At 41.5% G+C, this 12813-nt stretch overlaps 1 protein-coding gene across 4 annotated transcripts in view; it reads right to left on the bottom strand.

Moving 5' to 3' along the window:
- Positions 1 to 12813, bottom strand: part of rapgef4a (Rap guanine nucleotide exchange factor 4a) — a 420421-nt gene that overhangs the window by 181412 nt on the left and 226196 nt on the right. For all 4 annotated transcript variants that reach the window (XM_068035423.1, XM_068035424.1, XM_068035427.1 and 1 more), the window contains one exon: positions 1071 to 1129. In XM_068035423.1, coding sequence (XP_067891524.1) covers positions 1071 to 1129 — 59 coding nt within the window. The remainder of the gene's footprint in view (positions 1 to 1070; positions 1130 to 12813) is intronic.

Here is a 12813-nt window from a genome sequence, read left to right as displayed (position 1 = left end):
AAGGTGACCCCAAACAGCTGCTTGAACGGTCCAAAATAACCAGCCTTTGTAACTGATGCCTATGGAAATGGCAAATACCTGATATAGGCACAGTCTGGGATAAACAAGGATGGTGTAAGCAGTGGGGATTGTAACTGCTCTCCACTTGTCCTTTAGCCAAGTTCCTATCTATGCTGTCATTTTTCTGTTAATACCAATTCAACTTAATTTTACAACAAAACTTCTAAGTGCTTTTTGAAAATCCATGTACATAGCATCTACTGAATTTCTTTTCCAATATTACATCATTATTCCCTCAAAAGAATTCTTATGAAATCTATCAGATGCAAGTTTCCTTTTGTAAGTCCATTAATTAATTGTCTTAATTAATCCATGTCTTTCTAAGTAAGTATTTATTTTATTTCCTACCATTATGGGGAAAATTCATTTGCATAGCGCTGTTTCAAGCAGCGCTACACAAACTGCATTGATTCCCTGCGCGGCATTCCTCAATATCATCAATGTCTCATCTGACACCAAATCTCAGTCTAAAAAGCATGAATCAGGATCTGGATGATGCACTTATTCGATTACAGATTCAGATGGATAGTCTATAATATTTGCTAGTACCACCAGATAGTTAGGCATTTCAAAACAACGTTAATAAAAGGCAAGTTGTGTCCAATAAATGCAGAAATCTTTCACAGATTGTATTATGAGTAATCTGCGAATCACATAACACTGCCAAGTAGTATCGCCCATTAACCTTTTGTATCATTCTCTTTTGCTGTTATTTTCCATTATTCTGTTTGTTCCTTAATTAAGATTGAAAGCATGAGCAGCTAGAGGCTTTGAATTTTAAAAATACCAGAACCTCCGCATTACGTGCATGAAATCATATCCTTAACCCTGCATCTCCAGAGAACTTATTGTTCTTTCACACAAACTGCAGTTTCTCTATTTACACTTGATGAATTGTGCCAATACTTCTAAAACTCACATTTAATCAAGAACTTAAAAAACTGATGCTGACTTGTATATCAAGAAGCTAATAAGATTTCAGTTCAGCCAGTAAATAAGTGATTACAAACCTTGTTTTTTGACACAGAACATAGTGCAGAGCTGCTCATATTCTCCTTTTCAGGCACTCCTGAAAAAACACCAAGAAGAGTAAATCTTCAATACAGAGCATTTCACTTCATTGTTATAAAAGACCTCTTAACACAGTATGGTAGCTATTTTCATATTAACTGCATATGCTGTTTTAGAGCTTTGTAATCTTTTAATATTGCCCTGTCTGTTAGTAGTGTCTGAGCAATTAGATACACTGGACATTTGCACTGCGGGCATGAGCTACGTGCAGGAGTGAAGAATGTTACAGGGGGTTGGATGAGAAGATGTAGATGTGTCAAACTGTTGTGAAGTGGAGTAGACATCCTCTCTGTAGAAGCGCAAGTGGGAGGATAGCTGTGAAATTCTGTACATGTAGAGGAAACCAAGGTAAATAGCTGGAGGGACTAAAATGTAGGAGGTGGAAAAGTCTTGCATGCAGGGAGTGCAAATGTGCAACATATAAAAGGGGCAAGATTTAGCACTGTAGTGAAGGAGAATAGTTCCTCAGCATTTTAGCAGAGGCAAGATTAGGGCTGCTGAGAAAGTGGAAGCCTGTGGAAACAAAAATTGCTGAAGGTATGCAAAAGTATTTTCCAGCATTTCCACAATCCGCAGTATTTTGCTTTAGTTCATATGGTAAGGTATAATGGGTGACTGCGTATGCTGGAAATCTGAAATATAAACAGAAAATGCTGGAAATACTCAGCAGGCCTGGCAGCATCTGTGTAGAGCGAAACAGAGTTAATGTTTCAGGTCAGTGACCTTATGTCAGAACTAGAAAATGTCAGATATAAAAAGTTTTATGCAAGTACAGAAGCAGGGAGGGGTGGGGTGGGGGGGGGGGGGGGGCGGTGGAAGGAAAGAGGTGGTAAATGGGAGGAAAGAACAAAAAGAAAAGGTCTGCAAAAGCGCAGAGGGCAGGAGTGATTTAGTTCAAAAGGGATGATGGTGCAAGGCAAAAAAAAGGGGATAGTAATAGGACAGATAAAGAAACAAAAGATGGGTTTAGAAGAGCTGTAAATGGCAACAGCAGAGTCATTACCAGTACTTGCAGTCTGAAAAAAAAAAATGGGACCAGTGCTTACAATCTGAAATTGTGGAACTTGATATTGTTGAGTCCAGACGGTTGTAAAGTGCCCATTCGAAAAATGAAGTACTGTTCCTCGAGCTTCCGTTTGCCTCATTGGAATGGTGTAGCAGGCCAAGAACAGAGAGGTCAAAGTGGGAGTGGGATGGTGATATAAAATTGCAAGTGACTGGAAGCTCAGGGTCATGATTGTGGACTGAACAGAGGTGTTCAGCAAAGCAATCACCCAATTTGCATTTCATCTTCTCAATGTAGAGATCACATTGCGAGCAGCAAAAACATTATAATAATTTGAAAGAAGTGTAAGTAAATTACTGTTTCACCTGGAAAGAATATTTGGGATCCTGGATGGTAGGAAGGGAGGAGGTAAAAGGGCAGGTGCTTTCATGGAAAGGCACCATGGGAAAGGGAATGGACTAAGCGGTCATGGAGGCAACAGTCGCTTCGGAATGCTGAAAGGAGAAGATGCGTTTGTTGATGGCATCGTGCTGCAGGTGGCAGAAATGGCAGAATAGAAGGGGAGGACAAAGGGAACCCTGTTGTGGTTCTGGAATGAGGACAGAAGTATGGGGAATGAGATGGGAAAGGTTGAAGGCTGTGTCAACCACAGTGGAGGGGAATTCTCAGTTTAGGAAAAAGGAAGACAAAAGGAAGCACTGGTATGGGAGGTGGCATTGTCACCTAATTAGCATGCTTAGTTTTTCTTTTTAATTGTTGTATTTTGTATACGTTTAATATGTTAAACAAATGTCATTTTCAGGGGCAAATAGTGAGTCGGGTCAGGAAGTGATATGGCTATTTGTAGCTTTGTCACATGGTTATTTGCACTAAGTAGAACAGCTTTGTGCACAATGGACACAGTTAACATGTTACCTTCTTCACAAGATTTTTAAATGTATAAAGATATGACAAGTAAATTCTGATTCTGTGCTCCCAGCCTGCAATTTTCCACTCATTAAAATGAATGGATGGAAAATCCTATTAGGAGAACTCAATAGTGGGAAATCCTGGATCGTGTATGAAAAAAATAAATGATCTTAGCAGTTAATTTTAGTTTGGAAAGAGAAAAAAAAAAAATCAGTGTTTGAGCATTTGGTTCTAGAAAATTTCATTTTCTACGAGCTAACATGGTGAACATATCGGTGGTAACATTTAACTCGGTATTGGAGCGATTGCTCACCGGTTGTGGAACCTGCCAAGCTTTCGTTCCATTGATTTCAAGGGATAGAAGCCGAGCACAGCTAATATTTCCCACAACACCTTCCCTCCCCTATCAAAAGCAGTTGGCAGCCATTGGTGGCTCCTTTTCCCACCACATCATTTACCTGAAAAGGAAGGCAAAGTAGAAAAGAAGCCAAAGAGGTTGAGAGCGAGAGAGACAGACAGACAGACACAGACAGACAGCAACACAGCAGAGGTAGTCATATTCTCTTACCTACCATGTGCACATGGGAGATCAACAAGTTACATCAAAAATCATACTTCTGTTTGCACTTCCTATCTACAAACCTTACTTCCTGATATTTTGGTCAGACTTTTGCTGCAGAGTCAACTGAATCCGGTCACTTGTATAATTACAGGCGTTATGACCCTGCTGTTTTTTTTTCGGGAAGTATGCGGTAAGTCTTTAAGTCAACAAACGATCAGTACAGGTTTAAGGCAACAAGCTCCAGGGACTGTGAGCCAAAGCGCATTTTGGTTGCCTTGGACACAGCACTCAGACTGAGAATCAATTATACAATGTTGCAATTAAATTTTGAACTGGCTTTTAGTGGAGACAGACTGTTCAGACAGACACAGACACAGCTGGGGCAGCATGAACTGAACAGAGATCTTTGTTGATTTAAATTGAAGGAAGGTGAATTTTAGACTGATCACTTTTTCACTCCTCAAAAAAATTCTAAAGCCAAATTGATTCATTGAAAAGTGTTTGCAAATTGTTGATCGGCTGAGGTCATCACTGGATAAAGAGGAGTTAAAGTTTCGGATGTTGGACATTTTTTCTTCCCTCATCAGACCCTGGAAGACTGTGAGTGGGCTTTCATCAGAGGACTGTTTATCGGGAAGTGTAAATCTACAAGTATACTAATTTTTCTATTTTAACTGTTGTTTTTAATCTTAGTGGTGTTTAAGAGTTTAGTTTTTCTAATAAACTGTTAAATTGTTGATCTAAAGACACCTGGTTTTGTCGCCTCATTCGGGGGTTAATAGATGGTTCAATTTGGCTTTGGTTGCCTTTAATTTGGAAAGTTTAAAGTGATATGTTGGGCGATCTGTGGAGGGACGGGACTGAATTGACAGTGCGTTTCTCCCACTGCAATCAGAACAATATATTTTGATTAGGGGCTTTGTCTTGAGCGGTCAGTCAGAATGTAGTTTTTCCCCACAGATCACTGAAAATGCTTTGAGAAAAATTTCAGCTGTCATTATTTACTCAGAAACAGATTAGATTATCTTATCAAACTATAGTGGGAGAATATTCTTGTATTTGTAGCCTCAGAGTATAAGCTATTTAGTAGGTGGTATATTTTGTCATGCAGGCCCCCACCTGCCAAGAATGAGGCACATATAATTCGCCACATGGACATTAAATTTTAAAATTGTTGCTGGGAAGAAAAGAAGGCCTATTACAAGGAGTTGCTGAGTCACTGGCTGGAAAGACATTTTTTGCCTACTAGCAGACAGTGTTGGAAAAAAGGAACCAGTCCCTGCTTCCCCAATGGTCAGAGCAGTTTAGTCACATGACTAACTGGCTGTTGCAGGAACATAAGATCAGAACTAGGAGCAGGAGTAGGCAATTCAGCCCCTGGAGTCTGCGCCGCCATTCAATACGATCATGGCTGATCTCATCTCGGACTCAACACCACTTTCCTGCCCATTCTCCATAACCCTTCAACCCATTACTAATTAAAAATCTGTCTGTCTCCTCCTTAAATTTAATCAATGTCCCGGCATCCACCGCACTCTGGGGTAGTGAATTCCACAAACTCACGACCCTTTGAGAGAAGTAATTTCTCCTCATCTCTGTTTTAAATCTGCTACCAATTATCATAAAACTATGACCTCTCATTCTAAATTGCTCCACCAGAGAGAACATCCTCTCTACGTCTACTTTGTCAATCCCCTTAATCATCCGATATACCTCAATTAGATCTCCTCTCATTCTTCTAAACTCTAGACAGTAAAGGCCTAAACTGCTTAATCTCTCTTCATAAGACAAACCCCTCATCTCTGAAATCAATCTAGTGAACCTCCTCTGAACTGCCTCCAATGCAACTACATCCCTCCTCAAATAAGGGGTCCAAAATGGGATGCAATACTCCAGGTGCGGTCTCACTAATGTCTTGTACAGTTGCAGCAACACGTCCCCACTTTTATACTCTATTCCTTTAGCAATAAATGCCAAATTCCATTTGCCTTCCTTATTACCTGCTGCACCTGCATACTAATTTTCTGTGATTCATACACAAGGACACCCAGATCCCTCTGCACCGAAGCACTCTGAAGTTTCTCTCCATTTAGATAATAATTTGCCTTTCTTTTCTTCCGACCAAAATGGATAACCTCAACTTATCCACATTAAACTCCATCTGCCAAATTTTGGCCCATTCACCTAACCTATCCATATCCATTTGTAAATTTCTTATTTCTTGATTGCAACTTACTATCCCACCTATTTTAGCATCATCTGCAAAATTTGGCTATAGTACCTTCTATCTCTGCATCCAAGTCATTAATGTAGATTGTAAATAGTTGGGGCTCGAGGACTAGACCCTGTGGCACCCCACTAGTTACATCTTGCCAACCAGAAAAGGACCCATTTATCCTGCCTCTGTTTTCTGTTGGTTAGCCAACCCTCTATCCAAGCTAATACATTGCCCCTAACCCCATGTGGTCTTACCTTGTGTGTTAACATTTTGTGCGGCACCTTATCAAATGCCTTCTGGAAGTCCAGTTATACTACATCTACAGGATCCCCATTATTCACTTTACTTGTTACATCTTTGAAGAACTGTAGCAAATTAGTCAAACACAATTTACCCTTCATAAAACCATGCTGATTCTGATGGATTGTGTCCATTTGATTGCGAATTTGAACTTGCCACAGAGTTTTGAATTGAGACAGAAATCAGTTTGCTCCTGGACTGCAAAGACCTCTCTCCTGCCTTATCTCATCTTTCTCACGGAACTGAAGACCCATTGAAGACACATGAACCGCAAGAGAGAAAAGTCTCCTACAGTGAACAAGGTTTAAGAAGAATACTGGGCCCCAATGAAAAGGAAGACTACCTACAATCAGGGACTCTACAGCTAGCTTGAAGCACAGTAACAAACCCCCTTCATGGATTGCCTCAAACTTCTCCAATATTTTTTCTTCTGCCTCTATTTGCATGTGCGTATCACGTATGCAAGCTAGCATGGGGCGTGGTGTGTAGTCGTAGGCGTTAACTGAATTAGAGTTTAATTTTAAGTTTAATAAAATCTCACTTTTCTTCTTTAAACCGGAGAAAACCTGGTGTGCTGGTTTCTTTGCCTTATAGTTAAAAAATGGTGAACAAGGATTCACCAAGGGGGAGCTCAAAACACTGTTTAAAAATTAAATCCTGTTACAATAAGACCAGGTGAAGGCTGAGAAAGACCCCTAGACACCTTTCTCACCTGGTCGTAACAACTTTAAGAAGGTGAATTCTGTTGTGTGATCGCCTTTAAGAGTGATGGCTCTTTAGGATATTAGTACACCAATGAACCAAATACCAGGACACAGTCACGTGACTCGGAGCCAGTGTCACCCTGCAACTATAACACCCAGAGTAAGGTTCTATAAATAGTTTGCTGTACTGTATATAATAGTTAGCTATAATAAACCTGTGAGATCTTAAACCAACTGGACTCCATGCATCTCATTTATGTTGCATCAGCCAACATCAAAGAACTCATTACATGGTGCCAGCTGTGGTGAGATAAGAGTCTGAGGTGAAGACCACAGTTAAAACAGCTCTGAAAATGACCTTTCCTACAGCCAGTAGAGAAAAAGTTCAAGAAAAATACTGGCTCAAACAGTAAAAAAGAACTTAGCTCAAGCTGTAGAAGACAGAGCACAGAACAACAAGCTGCAAGTAAATCAGATGAGTCATTGTGCTGACGGGCGAGGGATACTGCTTTAAAAAGCTTTGAAGTCAGTGTAGAAAAAAAACGGGGAAGACCAGCCACCTTTCCCGAGCTGATCGAGGTTGGCGCCATTACAGGAGGAATCGGTTAGAAAAAAGGTAGGAAAACCCAGATCACTGCGGATACTTCATTCATGCAGCCAAAGTTTAAAAATAACATTAAACTACTCAAGCGTGAATAAGAACTTCCATTCATGAAGCCATGGTTAAAAAAAACTATTAAAACCATGAGTGTGAAGAACATAAAAAAAACTGAACTGCCTATTGAACAGCTGTGTAAACAAAACAAGCATAAGTGTTGGAAGCAAGATAAACACACAGCACTAGCAAACACTTGCTCCTGTCAAAGCAGCTATTATAAATAAACAAACAGTCTCTTAAAGGGGAAAAAGTGCAGAACCATAGAACAAGTCTTGAAGCAAGTTTTAAAAGCAAAAGAACAGAAATATGGATGCCAAATTTCCCAGCATGAACTGGAAGGCCTTGGATATTCTGAGTACCAACTGTTCAAACAAAGAATACTGTCCTTCTTCACAGACCAAGTAATAGTAGAACCAGAAAAACAGGCTTTAAAAATACTAATAGCAGTTGGAAATGAGGAGTTACACAGAATCAGCACCTCTGGTTTATCTGAAGAGGACCAGAAAGATTCTGCAAAGATAATGGAAAGTGCTAGAAGACCAGCTCCGGTTATGAGTGAATTTTAGAATTCACTGCCTGCCTACAGGCAACAACCACAGGAATCAAAAGACTAGTTTGTCAGTAGATGCCGTAGTAAGGGTAATGAATGCAATTTCTCAGAAACAGAGGTCAGACCGAATAATGGAGTTGGTGATTGTCTCCACACCCATTGAAGTGTTTCAGAAAGATTTCTTGGGGAAAGAGAGAGAGAGCGAGAGAGCGGGCGCAAGAGAGCGAGAGCGATGCGCTGCTGGAAGATGGCATGAAATACGAGCCATTGTAGCTGGACAACAGCACCTGCAAGTACTGGATGCAGCCAACAGTATCGGCACAATAACCAGGTCGAAAAGAGCAAACAAGCTGTGAAGTAAGTGTAGTCTGTCCCACTCAGTGAAATTGGCCTGCATTTCATGACCTGTGCAAGGCATGTGGTGCAAAAAGACATAGGGCCCATCTTTGCAAGAAATCTGGCTTCAAAGACATGGCCAGTAGCTGCAGTAGGATACAGACAAACAGAAGACTGGTGCAACAACAGGGCAACAGCAGCAAGGACAGCGCCAGAGACCTGCGTGAATGCAAACCAATACACAAAGTCTACAGTGAAACAGACCTGAGAAAAGACTCAACAAGGAGTAATTCTCAGCCAGAAGATGAACAGGTGTTCCACATTGTGAACCTTACATATTACATTGATGATGTCAAACAACTGGAAGCTTTTGCCACTATTAACATCGTGTGCCCAAAGAAAGCTGGCAGACATACACTCAGGGTTAAGATTGACACTGGCGCTAGTTCAAGTATCCTACCAGTCTATATCCAGAAGAATATGTACCGGAGTCGTTGGAAATCAAAGATACAACCAACAAATGCAAAGTTAACTGCATATAATGGTTCACCTATCCCTTGCAGTGGCGTACAATCAATGCCATGCAGCTATGGCAAGTTGGCACAGAAACCACAAACATTCTATCTTGTAGACACAAGCGGAGCAGCAGTGGCAGGATTACCAGCGTGTAAGGACCTCAACATCGTGACCATCCACGAGGTCACCTAGGTATCCATTACAGCAGAAAAGACCAAGAGTACCTACATTGAGACAGTCCATGACCGACAACAGATGTACAGACAGGTTTTATGCCATAGGAGATTTCAAGGGCGATGCGTTACTGTACCTCAGAGGATGCAATTCTGTCAGTCAAACCCCGCCCCCCAGAAAGTGCAGCATGCACATACAAGAAAACTTAATTCAAGTTACAGGACATGGAATGCAATGGCATCATCTGTCGTGTGCATCATCACCCAGACTGGTGCAGCTCAATCACGTGCGTACTGAAGAAGGATGGAGCAATCAGGGTATGCCTAGATTTGAGGCGTCTAAACCGCTCCCTAAAGAGATGCCCACACAAGATTCGGAAATTAGAGGAATTGAATCCCAAGTTCACAGGAGCCAAATTCTCCAAATTGGATGCTAAATATGGATATTGGTCAATACACCTAACTAAGGAATCTCAAGACGTCACCACCTACAGGACACCATTTAGAAGATACTGCTTCTAGAGACCACCCTTCGGCTTGTCTGTCAGTCAAGATCTGTTTCAGCAGTACATGGACGGAATTATAGAAAACATGCCTGGCTGCAAATGCATTGCCAACGACATTGTGGTAATGGGCAAAACCAAAGAACATGATTGAAATCTCCGTTCACTGATGACAGTAGCTCATCGTGAAGGGCTCGTTTTTAACAGCAAGAAGTGCCAGGTGAATGAGAGTCAGATCAATTTCTTTGCCTCTATTTATTCAGCTCACGGAATCCATCCTGACCCAGGCAAAGTCGAAGATGTAAGGCATATACCTACCCCACAAGACAAGGAGGGCCTCCAGAGATGTCTTAGATTTTTCAACTTTTTGGCACCATATATTTCAAATTTTTCTGACAAAGTATCACAGAGAGCCCTTAAAGAAAGACGTACCATTTATATGGCAGGAGGACCATCAGCATTTGTTTGAGTCTCTCAAACAAGCTCTGTTAGCAGAAACCTGTACCCTGCAGTACTACGACCCAACGAAGATGACAATCCTGGAAGTCGACTCCTCACAGAAAGGTCTAGGAGCGTGTATCCTGTAGGATGGCAAACCAATTGCATTTGGGTCCAAAAGTTTATCCTCAGCACAGTCCAATTACTCAAACATTGAGCATGAAACACTTGTTCTGGTGTTTGGGATCACTGTTTGGTACGCAGTTCACAGTGGAAACTGACCACAAACCACTGGAAATGATCTGGCGCAAACCATTGACAAGCGCATCACCTTGACCACAGCGACTTTTAGTGAAATTACAGGGGTACTGCTTCAACATCTGCTACAAACCAGGTACCAAAATGCTAACCTCAGATACGCTGAACAGATTGCCAAACCTGAGCAAGACTGAAGAAGTTCCACTGGATCTACAAGTGGACAGCATGGACATTGAAGTGAAAGATGTGCTCAAAATCGATTTATTGCATTTTGGTCAGCACAAATGTGACCAACTACAATCAGAAACAGCCAATGACCCACAACTGAAGGCACTGTAGAGAGTCATCATAGAATGTTGGCCTGATATGGTAAAAGTGGTGCCAGAAACCCTCAGGTGCTTTTGGCCTTATATAGACAGGCATCACCTTCAAGGAAAAACAAGTGATTGTGCCCAAAGCCCTCCGACAAGATATCTTGTCACAACATCACCAAGGCTATGTGGGCATAGAGAAAACAAGACAACTGACAAGACACTGTTTATTGGCCAGGGATCAATAATGACATCAAAAGGTTAGTGAGGATGTGTGAGGCATGCCAGAGCCACCAGCCACAACAATGCAAAGAACCTCTCCACCCTCACAAGATCCCATCAGTCCCTTGGTCCAAAATCACCACTGACCTATTTTCCATTAATAGAGACAACTTTATCTTAATCAATGATTATTTCTCCAAATTTCCAATTGTCAGACAGGTAAAACACACTTCAAGCGCAGTTGTCGCAGACACTCAGTGCCATATTCAGTCTGTGCGGTGCATCTGAAGAAATTATTTCTGACAATGGGCCACAGCATACGGGCAAACCTTTCAGGGATGTGTGTGTCAAACGGGGCGTAAACCATGTGACATCCTCACCACATTACCCTAGCTCCAACAGTCTTGCCGAGTAAATGGTTCACACAGTCAAAGCACTTATCCTAAAGTGTAGGACAACGAAACAAGATTTTCGTGTTGCCATGCTCCACCTCAGAGCTACAAATATGCATATGGGCTTACCATCACCAACAGAGATCATGTTTGGCAGACAAATGCAGACAACTCTGCCAAGCCACCATCTGTCCAAATTCTCCAAGATGCGGGAGGCACTGCTCAAAAAACAGGGACGATAAAGATGGTGCATGGCCGAGATGCAGGGCGGAACTACCTCAGCTACACGTAGGTCAAAAGGTTAGGGTCATACACCCCACAATGAGAACATGGTTACTCAGAGGTATTCAAAATTTGCAGTGAGCCTAGGTCCTACGAGATTATAACACCTAACGGAGCAGTGTTGAGAAGGAACCATAGCCAACTAAAAGAAGTGTGCAATACCCCAATTACGCACAGCAGACTCGAAAGAACACACTCCGATGATGAGGATGTGATGGAACAACAGGACAACAACCAACACAGTGACAGCATGCCTACAAACCCAAAACAGCCAAGGATGACATCCCCAGAAGGTTAACCAGATCTGGAAGAGAGTCAAACCACTGAAATGATATGTGGACTATTAAGCTTCTGCACTTGTAAAGTTCATAATCTATATACCTTTGTAAATAATTTTGATGTTATCCAATTTTATGTTTTTACCTTTTAACTTTAGCATACTTATCTTTGGAAAGAAAGGGGATGTTGTGTGATCGCTTTTAAGAGCGATGTCCCTTTAAGATCTTAGTATGTTAATGAGCCAAGTACCAGGTCACAGTCATGTGACTCAGAGCCAGAGTTACTCTGCAACTGTAACACCCTGAGTAAGGTTCTGTAAATAATAGTTAGCTGTAATAAACCTGTGTGAGACCTTCAACCAACTGAACTCCACACATCTCATTTATGTTGCATCAGACAACATAAAAGAACTCATTGCAAATTCAGTGGGAAATCCTCAGTATTATCTTACTGGTCTACTTAAAATAGTATTAATTCAGTTGCCCTCATAACTTGTGCCCATAGTGCTTTGACTCCAGCATAAGCTTTACAGCTATAGCTGATTGCCTCAGAATAAATTCCTTGTGATTGCTGAGAAAGGAGACAGCTGATGTACTGCCTGCCTGACTGAAAGCAAGGGTGAAGAAGGACAGCATGAAAATGAAGAATGTTGGAAGAAAATAGTTGAGATAAAGACTGTGTAGTATCAAAATGCATTCGCCAGAGCTGGCGGGCAGCCATAAAGACAGGGCTAAATTGTGGCGAGTCGAAGAGACTTAGTAGTTGGCAGGAAAAAAGACAGAGGCGCAAGGGGAGAGCCAACTGTGCAACAGCCCCAACAAACAAATTTCTCTGCAGCACCTGTGGAAGAGCCTGTCACTCCAGAATTGGCCTTTATAGCCACTCCAGGCGCTGCTTCACAAACCACTGACCACCTCCAGGCGCGTATCCATTGTCTCTCGAGATAAGGAGGCCCAAAAGAAAAGAAGTATCAAAATGACAAAGTGAGCTTTGGGAATGTGAGCTATAAAGAAGAATGATAAAAATGAATTTAAGGAGTTAGGCCTTTTATTAACAACTACACAA

The sequence above is a fragment of the Heterodontus francisci genome, chromosome 7 (genome assembly GCF_036365525.1).
Source record: "Heterodontus francisci isolate sHetFra1 chromosome 7, sHetFra1.hap1, whole genome shotgun sequence".
Lineage (NCBI taxonomy): Eukaryota > Metazoa > Chordata > Chondrichthyes > Heterodontiformes > Heterodontidae > Heterodontus > Heterodontus francisci.
The sequence above is the reverse complement of the archived record's forward strand: the minus strand, read 5'-3'. Positions and strand labels throughout refer to the sequence as shown.